This window comes from Gambusia affinis, linkage group LG03, assembly GCF_019740435.1.
Source record: "Gambusia affinis linkage group LG03, SWU_Gaff_1.0, whole genome shotgun sequence".
NCBI lineage: Eukaryota > Metazoa > Chordata > Actinopteri > Cyprinodontiformes > Poeciliidae > Gambusia > Gambusia affinis.
The window spans coordinates 12,818,001-12,833,017 of NC_057870.1; the positions used below are offsets into that span (position 1 = coordinate 12,818,001).

A 15,017-nucleotide genomic window follows, 5' to 3' on the forward strand; every position below is an offset into this window, starting at 1 on the left:
ACACATGGCAGTACTTGCTTTGATCATTGATAACTTAAAGAGTTACTAATTAATAAACTATAAATAGATCATATAAAAGTTGCTAAAGCTAAAATACATGGTGAACTATGCAAGATAACAAACGTATTCAAACATTAACTAAAAGCCGGACTTCTAAAGGCATTTGGCAGTGGGGGATTTTATTTAGGGCTGAAAGAGAAATAGATATTCACTTGAAAAATATCTGAAAAGCCATTTATCATTTTCCTTGAACTTTACAGGTGTAGTCTATGCTACTTTGTTGGTCCTTTTGTATCAAACCATCACACAAAATTCTAATAAAATTATGATAAGATGACGTTTGAGGTTCTAATGAGACAAACTGAGAAAAGTTTGTGCTGTATATATATCTTTTTAAAATAGTTAAACTGCTAATTCAAAGCACATTTTTTACAAGATAAAGTATCCAACTCTTTGAAATACTGTCTGCTGACTTTTTGCACCCCAATAAAACACACACATGCGTTTTCTTTTTCAATATTAGTTTGCACTGTAGCTGTTTTTGTTGCTACCTGACATTGAGTGCTCATTTTCAATATGACAGTGGTAAAACACTCTTGTTAGTTCAGAGACAGGCAGTATCGGATTATCTGAACTTCACAGCTGCGACTGGCGAATGATTCACGCTCTACTGTTCTGTTGCTCTTGTACATGTCGTTCGGAGGCTCTGTCAGTGTGAGCATCAGTCACTTGGTGGAATCCCACAGAGGGTGAAATCAGTCCATTTACATGCTGCACAGCTATGACCAATTCAGGGCAGCACAGAAAAGACTGTCTGTGAAAATGTATGTGTGCCTATTTCATATGCTTTGTTTCTGAGCTAGTAGGATAGTACTATTATAAAAGTAGAAAAACAAAAGGGAAGACTTAAAATGAATAACGGTGATGGCTATTACTTAAATGCCTTTTTAAATGCATGTTCTGTGGTTTTAGTGGCTCTACAGGACTCCTGCTTTGCAATTTTGCAAAAAGTGAGATTTCAAGAAAATGCTAAGGTATGTGTATTTGCAGTTTATTAACAGGAAAATGACAAAATCAGTCGGAAAGTCCCTGAACTAGCAGATATTTCCTCTTTTTCCAAAGACTTGGCTTAAATCAAGCTTGTGCGAAGACAAAAAAAGCAGCAAATACGCTAATGTTGCTGCAGAGTGAAGACACAGTAAATGCTGCAGGCATTTTATGTACAATAAAAAAAATATCACGTTATTATCTGTGCAAGAACAATGGTGCATGTGGGTGTGTTAGAAAAATATACAGTACCGCAGTGTGCTGGTTCAGCAGTAGCACCCAAACACAAAACACAATTGTGTTTCAGGAGCTTTACAGGAGATAATGTTGATTCAGATCTTTTTTGGTGGAAAGTCGCTCATGTGAGCAGTGAGAGAAATTAAGAACTTCATCCAGATCACAGGAAGGCCAAACATGTTTCTTCTTACGATTTCTTGTGATCAACATAATGAAACCCCAACAACAACACCACTTAAACGTGGAAACAAAAGGAAATCACATCAAATATCTTATGAATCAACAAAATAAATGTTTTATTTTGCTTCTAAGTATAACATTTTTAGAAGTATTCATTTAAAGTTGATGACGTTTTCCTTTTTCTCATTGAATTAAAACAAAAGCTGACCACAGTACAATCTAAAACATGCCAGACACCAACCCTGTTCGGATCTGAGTTGCCCGCACCTGGTATAATACATACATATCGCGACATGACCACACACAATGTGTAACATGACCTGTGTTTTGAGGTAAACAGTGCCAAAGGGATACAAGGTACAAGGGAGCTTGTCTCAAATGTCATCTGAATGCATTTGCATCTGCTTAGCATACTTAAAGGACAAAGTAATATCTGTTATAATTCAAGTTTTACGATAAGAAAGCTTAATTTGTGCAGTTTACTTTGTTACGCGTTGCTACATTTATCCAGCAAACACTACAGTGTTGAGGTGATCAGGGACAATGCCGTTTGGAGGTTAATGATGGGCGTGACGGCCTGATGTTTGTCAGACATTGTGTTTTATTATTCCAATTAAGCACAGCCCGTTTAACTGGTTTTACTGCAGCTGTAGGCATGAATATGTATGTGCCGAGGTGCTGTAATTGTGTCTGTAATGAGCTGGGTTTTGCATGTAGCCACATATAAAGTAGAAAGGAAAATGACTAACCAGTTCCTTTTTCTTCATGCACTCCATGAGGATGATGAACAGATGTTGGGCCTGTGTGCGGCTGTATGTGAAGGTCTTCTGGATGGTCACCAGCAGCTGGTCTCTAAGAGACTCATTAATTATGCTGTAAAGAGAGGAAGGAGTGGGAGAAGAGGAAAAATGTGAAAGAACAAAAGTCAGATCGATAGCTTGAGGAAAACAAGAATATTAAATGTAATTATTGCTAAATAAAACCAAGGTCGACTGGGACTCTCGAGTCCAAGGTGAGATGTTAAACAAACTAAATATAGGAAGCTGTTGCAGCTGTGGTAGGTGTATTTCTGACTATTTGTTCTTATATTACTGTAATGTGTGCAAATGTGAGTGCATACCCTCCCTCCTCTGAGTACTTGTGTCCAAAGGCCAAGATGTCTGAGGCTCTCCCGCTGCCATCACACACCACCACAGGGACCGGAGGAGTGTCCCTGAGGTACTCCAGCACAATGGAGATCACATTAGGGCCTCCCTCCACGATAAGAGCCACCACTGGTACGCCCTGGCCGATCCCTGCACAGGAGAGGCGAGAGGTGAGGAGTCATTTTAGGAAAGGAAGAACAGACAGAAACGCATGTGGGGGAATACGAAGATGAAAATAGAAAGATGTCACTACTTCTGCCAGACTGGACCAATTTTTAGAAAAGCCTAATAATTTATGAGCAACACGATTAAAAAAAGTCATTTATTCTATCAAAACACTTTCTCACTACAGTAGAGGCCTGTCGTATTCTTCCATAAAGAGTCACACATGTAACAACAATAACACACATTTTGTTGTGTTAGCATAATTTTTAATAGAAAATACTCACAGACACTGTTCACACTTGAAACTAATGTCCAGAGCAGTTGGATCATGTTGGGATAGCACTATAGGATAGGATCTTTTTATGATGTGTGATTTAATCTCCACAGTGTGTGTGGGTGCGTGTGTGTGGGTGAGCTCACTGAGCTGTGCGAGATCACTCATTATTTATTCTCTTTCACTTTCCTCTTATATATCTACCTAAACTACAACATTAAAACTCATCAGGTGTTTTGGAGCAAATACCTCCCCAAACATGCATATGCTGTATAAAGTGAATCATAACTTTATTGATCTCTGTTTAACCACCTCTGAATGCAAGATATAATATTCGCTCAAAGACAAAAGGCTAGAAATGTTTAATTAGAACATCTCAAATAATACCTGTTTAAGAGAAATCAAAACTGGCTTGAATCCATACGTACACGTCAAAGCTTTACATAGCTGAAAATAATGTTTTCAAGGGCACAGAAAATAATCAATTCATGAGATGAATTAAAACTTAGTGCATGAAAAACATGTAAAATTTAGATATAAAGGGTTTTGCCGAAAGCGGTTCCTAACTTTTAACCTCCTGTCTGTAGTTGAATTGTCGTTACCCCAGTGATAGCCCCAAAAGGCTTGCAAACAATTAGGTTTATTTCTGTCAAGGGACTCAGTGGGTTCACTTCTTTAGGCCACATCCTCAACATCTTGCTCCTTCCATTTTCTCATCAAATTTTCCCCTCCACATCCATCCACATTTGACTCCTCTCTACCCCTTTTCTGCTTCACATGTGCTTGTGTTTTATGCTGCTGGTTTGTCTCTTCTAATTCAAAAGCCATGTAACTGCCTCATCTTCCCCCGTATGCACTCTCGTCCTCGTCTGCATAATTCACAGAAGAGAGGCAGCACCAGCGCACAAATTCATGCCTACTGTATGCACACACTAGGGCATGCAGGAGCTCCTTTCTGGGATTGCACCCACGAATGTGCAGCGCCTCACACAGTCTTGTGTGGCCTTGCAACAGGGACAGTTACATAAGGAGAACATTTTAGGGGTCTTGCCTACTTCAAAGAGGTACCGCGTCACTGTGCCATGCCACATCACACAGCCGCACATCAACAGGGCAGAATGTGAGAGAGCGGCAAAGTGGTGACTTGCGTTTTCCAAAAATCGATTTCCCATTTCTCTTGGATGTCTGTTTTTCCTGTTCCTTTCCTGCATACGTGTTTGCATGCGAGGTTGCAGCTGTGTGAGATCAAACATTGATATTGATATTGATGACTTTGGAGCTTTGGAGGCAATGTTGTAGTAGCTAAAGTGGATTTTTGTTCAACTGAAACCCACCAAGGAGCAGATGAGGAGGAGAAAGCACAGCTGTGTCATGGCTAATTGGGAAAAGGAAACTCTGCCTGTGTGCACACACACACACACACACACACACGCACGCACACACCCTCGCGCACACACACACAGACATGAGCAAATTTGCAGTCATACAAATACTGAAAAACACTCAATTTTAAGCTTCTGCAATACTTTCAGTTGAAGCCACCTTTTAATTAATAACCACAAGCTTCATAATTTAATTATCTATGTAGAACATTAGACATTTCCATTAAATGATATCAGGAAAACACAGAAAAGCAAATGATTGTTATTTTGTGAGCCATATTGCCGCACTTCTCAAAGTTGACTGAACCTGATTCACTGAGTGCCAGCTGCTCATCTCTCAAACATTGTTCTACTCTAAAAAAAAAGCACAAAAATGTTTTCCAAATCTCATCTGCTTCATAACTTAACATCCTGAGGAAACCCTTAATTCACAGTTGGTTGGATATTCTAAATATCCAAGATAAAGAAACCTTTTAACACATAATTACTACTACAAGCTCTATATGTTTATGCAGTATTGACTATCTCACAACCAATAATAGTATTTGCTTTTTACAGTAACTGTCCCACATTTACAGACTAATAAATATGCAATGATGAAGTATTACTTCCCGGATAAGGATGTTTTTGTGTGAAGTGACATATATGATGTCCTGCACTAGGATCCTCTTACTTAGTAATTGGTTGTGACACAAAATATTCAAGCCAATCATTAATCATGAGCAGACACAAAATAGTGCACTACTGGACCACTTGGCCCCATAGCAACAATTGTTTGTTGTAACAGGAACGTCTATTTTAATGTTCCTGTGAACTGAATATTTGGTTAGATTGGTTTGTAGGAACAGCTGCCAATTTATTTATTTATTGTTTATGTGATTATTAAAAGGGTTGAGATATGTTTTCTTTTTTTATTACTTTACTTTAGGGTCTTTTATTTGTTTTGTTGGCCTGAGATCTCCCTGAAACTAAATACCAATGTGTTCTCAAACAGAAGATAAGCAGCAAATGAAAGGCCTACAGGCAGAGATAAAACATTTCAAATAGCCATGTCTCATCATCTCACCATCTAGACTTATATTAGTCCCTATTTCCTCTAGAATGGCTAAGGTGAGTAATTGTTAAACAACTAATCTAGTTCTGGTATGAAGCTACCAAGGGCTTTTTGCCGTTGTATTGACTCATTATTGTTCAAGGTGTTATTGTTTTGCATCTGATAACAGAAGGTCTCATCTTTCCTTATGTCTCACTCTCAAAAGCAATCCCCAGACATATAAGGCTTCTTTGTAAAGTGATCAGAATTTATGGCCAAGTGCTGCTGTGGATGATTAGCATCTCCCATGGTGGCAATGAATACAGATTGCCTAAACACAGCAGTCCACGGCTGCCAACAATAAATTTAGCATTCAGAAATATTATTTCCCAGACGTATTAACAGACTGTACGCTATGATGCTGATGAGGATTTTTACCAAAGAAATCTGACAAAACAGAAATATTGGTGTGAGTCAAGATGTTTTCACTATTTGAATGTCTAATGAAGTAACCTAAAAAAAAATATCCATATTTTTCAGGTGCACTTTTTTCTAACAGTATCTTGTTTTGAGTCAAAGAGATTGTGTAAAAATAATCATGGATACAGTTTGCAAACATTGTTGTAGCTTTTGTGTTTTTGCTTATTTAATGGCAATGGAAATAGACATATATGAAGTGTTTTGGTTGCATTTGTAATTTCTCAGCGGCATGGCAGAGCAGGGGTTAGGACTGTCATCTCACAATATAGAGGTCAAGAAGTCCTGGTTTTAAGGCCTTCGCTGGAGGCTTTCTGTGTGGAGCTGCCACGTTCTCCACAGGGATCCACAAGTTTTCTGCAGGTACTCTGGCTAGTTTCCATCAGGAGATTTTCTAGCTCTGAATTCCCCTTAAGTGAAAGTGTTTCTATGAATACTCACTCTCTCTCTCTCTGTGATGGACTGGATATGTCCAGAAAGTAACTGCCTCTTGGCCAATGACTGACCAGAGATGCTCCAGCTATTCCATTCAGCCCAGCAAGCTGAGATTAAAATTGTCTAAAGAAATAATACACTCGGGAAGAGATTTTTTTCTGTAAGAAATGTGCTTTATGGAACCAAAAGTGAGTCAATTGTGAATGAAGCCACATGCAGATACTTTGTATTTAATGATCTGTAGTCTTGGATTGACATAGAAGTTATTGTTCAACAGTCGCAAAATGTTTTGACAAGAGACTCAACTGCTTAACATTTGTATTGATTTAATGTGAATTATATCATACAGATTATTCAATAACAAAAAAGAAGTTCTTTGATGCAGTAACTCATGAAAGAGGAGGTCCAATCAAATATTGAATACACAGAAATGAACATACTTTTCAGAAGCCTGGCAGTTGTACTTAAAACATCTGTTTTTGGGTTGGTCTAATGTGATCTTTAATTTTCTGAGCCACTGAACGTTGGGTCTTCGTCATCTGTAAGCCATAATCACCCAAATTACAAGAAAGGCTTGGAATATATCTCTGTATGTGTGATTGTTATATCAACATAATCATAATCTATGAGTTTCACTTTGAGGGGGCTTTAAGATGATTGACATATTAAACATCTCAAGACCTCAGCCAGGAAATTAAAGTTTAGGTGTAAATTTGTCTTAAAGAGATGATGGTAAATTTCCAAATCTGAAGAAAGCAAAATACACTATGCTCTATTGACTTAGCAAAAAGACATAAGTTTAGTAATCCTAACCAATATAAAAAGAAGAAAGCTTTGGACAGGTTTATTGTCTGACAATGTGATAAAAGGTGGTGTTTTTAATGAAGTATAAATACCTGGTTCCAACTGTATGTGATGTATATATTCTTCCAGAATATGATGTCCAGGAAATAGGAAATGATTTTTTTTTTAATGCCCAACTCTGCACAAAAAACATTTTCTGGATCTGTTGAGTGTCTAAAATTAACAAAAGTGTGAATTTTGCTTATTCCAAACCTAAATAAGCAAGACTCTCATGAGTCTCAGTCATAATCTCTTACTTTCCATTTCTCATAAGAAAATAATAATTAAAAAAAACTGCAAATATAATTTCTTTAATTCTTGCTGTTGGGAATTGTGACAAATATGTAACTTGTTCTACTGCACATTAAGATGTCTTTATATGCTAAATGTGTAAAAAGGTGGATGCACTTAAGAAAAGGTTCAAGGCAGTACAAGATTATAAATGTCTTAATCTATCCATTCTTGCAGACAAGAAAGTAATGAGGAACAGCAGGACATTTTGTAGAAACAAAAAGTAGGGAGAACACGAGACACACATAATGTGCTTAAATGGTCCCAATTACAGACACCAGCAATGACTCGTCTTCCCTGTTAGATTGTGGAACCATGTTTTAGTATGTGGGGGGTTTGCCCCTGTACATAAAAAATAAGTATCAGTGTCTTTGGAGGAGTACTGGATAATAAGGCTGCTTTACAACTCAACAAATGAGAAAGTGCTGAAATAAAAATTATAACATAAGTGCATATCTTCTCTAAAACCTTTTCTCATATTTTTTTAATATTCAAATTGTTCTCCAACCTGGCTTGTTAGTTAAACCAAACAGTTGTTTCCCACCATCAACAGAGTGGCGCCATAACCCAACATCCAGTCATCATACTGCATATTGCCCTCTGTTACAAATAACATAAGAAGAAAAGCTTTCCCAGCATTACCTTCTTCCACACGAGATCGTTCAAAATGTGTATTTTAATTTTGGACTGAGCCAGGCTGTCAGGATTCATCAAAATCACAAACAACAAAAAGAAAAAAAACCTCTCTCCTGAATGAACATCACAATTCGGAGACACAGGTGGTACCTAAACCTCTGGAGTCACCAAAAACCAAAAACCTCTGGAACCGATCCATAAACTTTCTGATCTCAAGTTGACTACTCTTCCCACAGCCACTCCACTTAGGGTGCTCATATATTTTTAAAAGCACTTTATAGTTTCATCCCCAGATGGCCAGAGAATCTTTGAGAACAGAAAGAAATGAAACAAGATGGTGGTATGACAGTAAAGTAAACATGCTCCCTCTTGATGGCGTATGACACAGTCAGTTTTACATCCTTCATCCCAACATGCTCGCTCTATAGAAAACAAGACCACAGCAAAGGAAACACACACACACGCACACACACACACTTAATTATTTTATGTTCATACTGTAGTACAACATACAGTACAGACCAAAAGTTTGGACACACTTTCTAATTGAATTCAATGAGAAGGTGTGTCCAAACCTTTGGTCAGTACTGCATTCTTAAATCTGCTAATATATATAACAAGCTTGTGTAGTCATTGCAATAGCATGTTTTATTAACTTTATTTTTGAGTTTATTCTTGGTGTTCTGTTTTCATAATTCTGGAGAACACAGTGTCCACAGTATATATTATTCATTTCTGATAAATTCTCTCCATCTAATGTAAGTAATGAATAACCTATTTAATCTTTTAACTTGGTTTATGTTGTGCAATGTTCTGGACAATAAGATAAAAGCACGTAGCAGTGACTGAAAGCCGTAAAGCCAAAGCAAATCTTCAAGTATGCTTGGATTTCCACCTACGATCCATTTCAACTGAACTTCCTAGCCATACGTGTATTTAAAGTGTGGTCGAAAAACCCACACTCACACAGTTCACAGTAGGTAAAGGGCTCCAAAACTAGTAAAAAGCTTCAAGTGAATCAAGATGCTTGCCTTCATTTTTCACGCATTTTGGATCAATCAGATAGCTTTCACACATGAAAAGAACTTAATGTAAGTGCAAATGCACCAGCCAAAGCACAAATGCTCGCTGACCTTTATGAATGAATATTTACCCACAAAAAGGAAAAAAACTGAAGGTGTAAATGCATTAGTGTTCTCGAGGCATGTACACGCGGTCAGGTTTGATCCATTTTAGTTGTGTTGGGGTCAGCTGCAGATGGAAGAACCTTCTTGCAAATTCTGCTCGCTGTGATGATGTCGCATGGAAATTTGTAGTGATGTTCTCTCCCAAGTTGACTGGGTAAAATTAAATTAAATGTGTGCCGAGTTGCCTACAAGTCCAAAGAAGACTTTTAATGGCTATTTCTCAACAGTGACTTTCTTATTACTCAAAGAAGGCGAGATTTAAAGTGTTTGTATGTTTATACGTTCTCCTTCCTGACCAGTGGATCTGTGCAGCTTTTCCAGAGTTACCTTGGTCCCTTTACAGATAATGCTCTTCTTACCCAGCCTGTCAGTTTAGATAGATAACTTGTCTTGTTGCAGATGTGCTATTTCCACTTTCACACAATAAACTGGACATTCCTCTATGAGATAAAAACATCATACCTCTGAGTTCTTCACAAAACAGCTAAATAAACCCTCAAACAATGGATTCTTTAAATAAAAACTACATGCAAAATTCAACAAAATATATTGAATTGAGATTTGAATTAGGTGTATCAGATCAAAGATTAAATAAAACTCTCTGGCGCAGTTGCCAGATTTGCTTTGTAAATTATATGAGAACACTATGAGTAAATTTCCTTCCAGTTCACAAATATGCACAACCTTCCTCATATATGATTCTAACAAACATGTGGTTGTAATATTAGAAATCAAAATTAAGGTCTAAAGGCACTACTACTTTTATAAGCATCAAATTCAGAATTTTACTTTGCTTTTGTATTTTTTTTTTTTTTTTAGTTTGCTGTCTTCCTACAAAACATTGGTGTAAATAATAGAGCTGCAAATAAAACTGGCCTTTACAATATAAAAGCCGTTCAGTATATGCTAAGTAAATTCAATCAAAGAAAGATAAAAAAAAAGGTTAATTTTTTGAAACCACTTTCCACACCACTGGCCATGAACTGAAATTCTCTCCACGCTTCATGAAATGTTGTCACCGATGCACATCTTCAACCTGGAACCATACCTGGAGCAAGCCTTGCATCCAGCCAACTCCTGACTCCGTTATCTCTCTGCCACAGGGTTGAACACTCAGGCTGTTCAGGTCAATCGTTTAGACAGGGTTTTCTCCCTGCACGAACATATCTTACCCCCCCACCCCTCCTACCTCAGTTGTTGCACTCAATAGTTTTCAAATGTTTTACATGCTGATCTGCACCAAGCAGTCAGATGAATAACACACTTGAGGGGGGCGCCACTGTTACTGTGATGAACTGATATTTATTAAAAATAAAAACCTGGGCTAAATTTTAGTTAACATTTAAACATTTGAATGATAACCTTGTAAAAAGGTGCACGGTAATGTATAACTGGAAGAAAAAATGTTTTTCATTTATTTCATTCATTATAATTTTGATCTTTACTCTAAAACGCTAATAAAATCCATTCCAGCCACCAATCAGATTTTATGTGCACACTTAAGAGGTTTTTAGAGAATATTAGTGAACAAACAGCAACATGAAGACCCAGGGATATAGTTGCAGAGAGGTTCAAAGCAATGTTAGATTAGATATCAGTATTCCAAGCTTTTAACATCCCACAGAGCACTGCTCAATCAATGGCACAAGTCAAAACTTACCAAGACATGACTGGCAAACCACACACTAGAGCCAGGCAAAGAGACCATCAATCAAAGACATAGTTAGAAAGGTTCACCGTTTCTCTAGAAGAGTTGCAGAGATCCATTATTCAGTTCGGAAAATCTGTCAGCATGACAACTATTAGCCATGTGCTCCATTAAGCAGCTCTTGCATCTCTTGTGACTGAAATGTTGTCATTTCTGGAGACATGGTAAAGAAAGGGAAGTGTCAGGAAAATGTGAGTCATTCTTAATTAATTATGTAACTAATATTTTTAATGTTGCAATTATTATTTTTGTTTCTGAGAAAAAACCTATTCACTTGATAGAATGTCCCAGTCAAAATTCTGACCTTTTTTCAATTGAGTGTGGGAAGGTTTTTTCAAAATGAGTTTTTCAGACACTCATCATCCAACCTTTCTGAGTTTGAGGTATTGTGCAAAGAAGAATGGACACAATTTCCATTCCCTTAGATGTTTGAAGCTGGTAGAAACATCTTCCGGAACCTTTTGCAGCTGGAGTTGCAGTCAAATTTGGTTCTACAAAATATTAATTCATTTGGCCTGAATATAAATACAACCTGAAGTTTTTAGTTTGCAATATTTTAAAAACCATATGTCCTTCCTTTTCCATTTCAAAATTCTGCCCTGCTCTTAACACTGAAGGGACGTTCTTCACAACAAAGAGCAGATATTAGTGCAAACGTCTGAGAAAACCACATTTTACCCAGACATTTATTGTGCATGAATGTAAGAGTGTTACAACATTTTTGACTTCCTATGTAGAAAAGCTTACCTTGTATAAAAGCTGTCCCGCAGCAAAGATCAACATATCTTGGCTAATCTACAACACAAGGCCTTATGGCTTCTAGATTCAATTACTTTATCTACTTCTTTTTACCTACCCTGTGATTAATGAAAGTCCACAGGAAGGAGGACCAGTGAAGGTTATGCTGCTGTTCACGCATGCAAATCCCCCCAGGATTTGCATGAGGGGATTGTGTGCACACAATCAAACATTAATATGCCACGGTTTCACTATTAAGCATAATTTTGGTAAAATTGCACGGAGATGATTTCCTCGCAATGAATTGTTTCTCAAAGGTTTTATTTTAATGGCTACAAATCAATACGTTTTAGCTTGTGTAAGAATGTAAAAACAACAAAATATGAAATAAAAATTAAATCATTTTTGTTTACCTAACAGGGATAATAAGAAAACATTCATTCATAAAGTTTGTTTTATTCCATCTCAGGTGCTTCTCATTTTTACTTTTTATATTTTAAGTAGCAACATTCCAAGGTAATGAATTATTTCACCGACTGTGTCTTCTGCTTTTACTTTGCACATTAAATTCTCAGCCCTTACTTTATAAATCTTCTTAGACATCTTCTAACTTTTTGATGTCTTGCTTCTGTGAAACATGTATTTGATTAGACTGCAGTGGCCATTACTTATCGTTAGATCTCTGCTGTTTGTGTTGAGAGAACTGTCCTGAAGATAGAAGGGATTTTATGTACCTCATAATTTTGCATAATCTGACAAAACATATGATACAGTTCTATTCCAAATAATACTTTTATGTTTAAAAAGAGAGGATAAAGCACTCAAATGCTTTTAAAAAATGTGCATTCTCACCTGAAGCTTTCCTTACAAATCAAAATATCAAGATTTCAACTTGTGATCAATCTGCCGAAAGTAAAACAGAGTATTCAAAAAGTCTGCTTGCTTCATAGACTTCCAGCTTTTCAAGCGCTGGACCACTGAGCTTCTTTTAGTTTTTGGGGGTTGTCTGACAAGCTGCCTGAGGCCCAAAGAACCAAACAGAACAAACTTGCTTTAATCAGTTAGTTTACAAAATGTTGCTCAATGTCTCTTAAGGCCTGTCAAAGTCTTATTTGGCTAATATAAACCTTTTTATCTCATTCCATTGCTACATCTTCACCTATCGCCCTGTAGAGTTTGGACTCTGGATACTATTAAAAAGCAGCTTTCAAGAAGTTTTAAGTTATACGTGAGTTTTTATGAAATTAAATCAAGATTGTATTATGCTTTGTTTTCTGTAATGTACATTGTTGTAGATTTTGTCGAGTTGCCCTTTTTGTTCAATAGTTTGTGACATCCGTCAGTGAGAACAAGTCACATAAACTTTCACTAACTTACTTATCAACTTCATGACAATAGCTTGGCTTCACATAGTAAGCTGATTATTGTATATGCATTATAACCATTCTTCCATGATTTACAGTAGTTTTTTCTTTTTTCCACCTCTTCTTTATATTTTTGGTCTCCTTTCTAAGACATCTGAAATCAGTTTCGCCGAGCATCCAACATGCTTTGCAATTCTTCATAATTTGTCCTCTGTAATCAGCGGTTTAATCTAAAAACAGTTCTTTAAAACGGTTTTACTCCAATGCACTATAAGCAGCATGTAGAACATTTGCTGCCTTGGTCCCTAACTTGAGGTCGACAGTTTAACACTGCATGTTTCTCAGAATGAATGACCTCAATGATAAAAGTTTACACAGCTATTATTTGGAACACTCCCCGTTAAATGAATGACTCAATTACACAGAGTCTGCAGAATGCATCACATGACCGATTGGTCTGTTGCTTTTCCACTTCTAGAATACCTACTGATTAATATTTGCCAATGTAGAAGTATAATTTATCCATCCATTCCCATCAATTTTCTGTTCACCCTTGTCCCTAGTGGGGTCAGGAGGGTTGCTGGTGCCCATCTCCAGTGAACGTGTCGGGGTTCACCCTGGACAGGTCGCCAGTCTGTCGCAGACAGACAGCATAATTTATTCCAAACCAAAAACACTGATCATTCTGGCAACTGAACTTGGACTATGTGCATTTTGAACAAATATTTGTATGACTTGATAAATCTCCAAAGTAGTGTCTACTCTTTACACAACACTTATAAAAGCAACTAAGCTGCATGCAGGCTCACTTGTCTATATAAGTTTTATCAAGCTACATAACTCATTTACTGGTTCCATTCACCAATCTTTCAAAATTTTCTGTCATAAGACGTTTATTTATTTACACTCCGCCTGAGCTGTCCCTTTGGTATTTTCATTCACTTTCTGGTTTGAAAGGTAGTATGGAAAGTGTGCAGAGACAAAACAAACTCAGTTTCCAAATGTAGTGCTGAAATGTTGAGGAACTGCAAAGCTGGGCTCCAGTGACATTGGACATGTGCCATCTACGCTTTTAAAACTTTACTGGGAATTGAGCAATGTTCATTATCTTTTAAAATATACCATAAAGACAAAGTGGCAAAGTAAACAAAATGATCATGACCTGGAATAACTCTAAAAAATTTGCAGTTTTCTTTTTATTCCTGCTAATCAACAGACAAAAACATTCATGTTTGTTCCAGATGGCTGATTCTTATATTGTATTTAAAGGTTGTTGTGCTGAGAACCCCATTTATCTTGATGGCTATTTCAAGGAAAATCACAGACAGCTGTAGCAGGATTAGAAGCGGGACTGGCAAGAAAACAAAACACTGCAGGAAAAGATTGAACACACCTCACTCATTTTATATCATGTCTGTGTGCCAGTTATCATCAGAAAAAAAGAGCTTGTAGTTCAAGTGGTCTGCAAAAATCCATGCTCGACTAACTGAGGCACCTTTTCCCCTCTTCACTTTTCTTTGTGCCTCGTTTTGTGACAGCACCTCAGGCCAAAACTTGGATCCGGCAGGAGGAATTGGTGTGAGGAAAATTCATGCAGTCAACAGCTAGCCATGCACAGGTAATCAAATCAAGAAATGACCCTTGTCTGCACAAGGCACAGCAGTCAGGAGAAAATAACATGCACAGTAATTTGCAGTATGACACATAAAACCAATGTTTTAAACCAGAAACTAAATTTTTCTAAAATTTAGCCCCCAAAGCTTGAAGAAATACTGAATTGGTATCCTTTTTTTTTTTTTTTTTTTTTTTTTTTAACACTTACAGTTTGAATTACTTTTTTATGTAAAGTAATTCAAAATTGCATTTTCATGTCTT

The 15,017-nt window shown here is 37.0% G+C and overlaps 1 protein-coding gene across 12 annotated transcripts in view; it reads right to left on the bottom strand.

The window, feature by feature from the left end:
• The window catches only part of trpm3 (transient receptor potential cation channel, subfamily M, member 3), a 132,290-nt gene that overhangs the window by 39,044 nt on the left and 78,229 nt on the right, over positions 1-15,017 (bottom strand). For all 12 annotated transcript variants that reach the window (XR_006370140.1, XM_044111106.1, XM_044111101.1 and 9 more), the window contains exons 7-8: positions 2,585-2,759; positions 2,214-2,337 (exon numbers count right to left, since the gene is read on the bottom strand). Coding sequence is in view for 11 of the 12 variants with exons in the window: in XM_044111106.1 (XP_043967041.1) it covers positions 2,214-2,337; positions 2,585-2,759 (299 nt within the window). In the remaining variant the exon portion in view is untranslated. The remainder of the gene's footprint in view (positions 1-2,213; positions 2,338-2,584; positions 2,760-15,017) is intronic.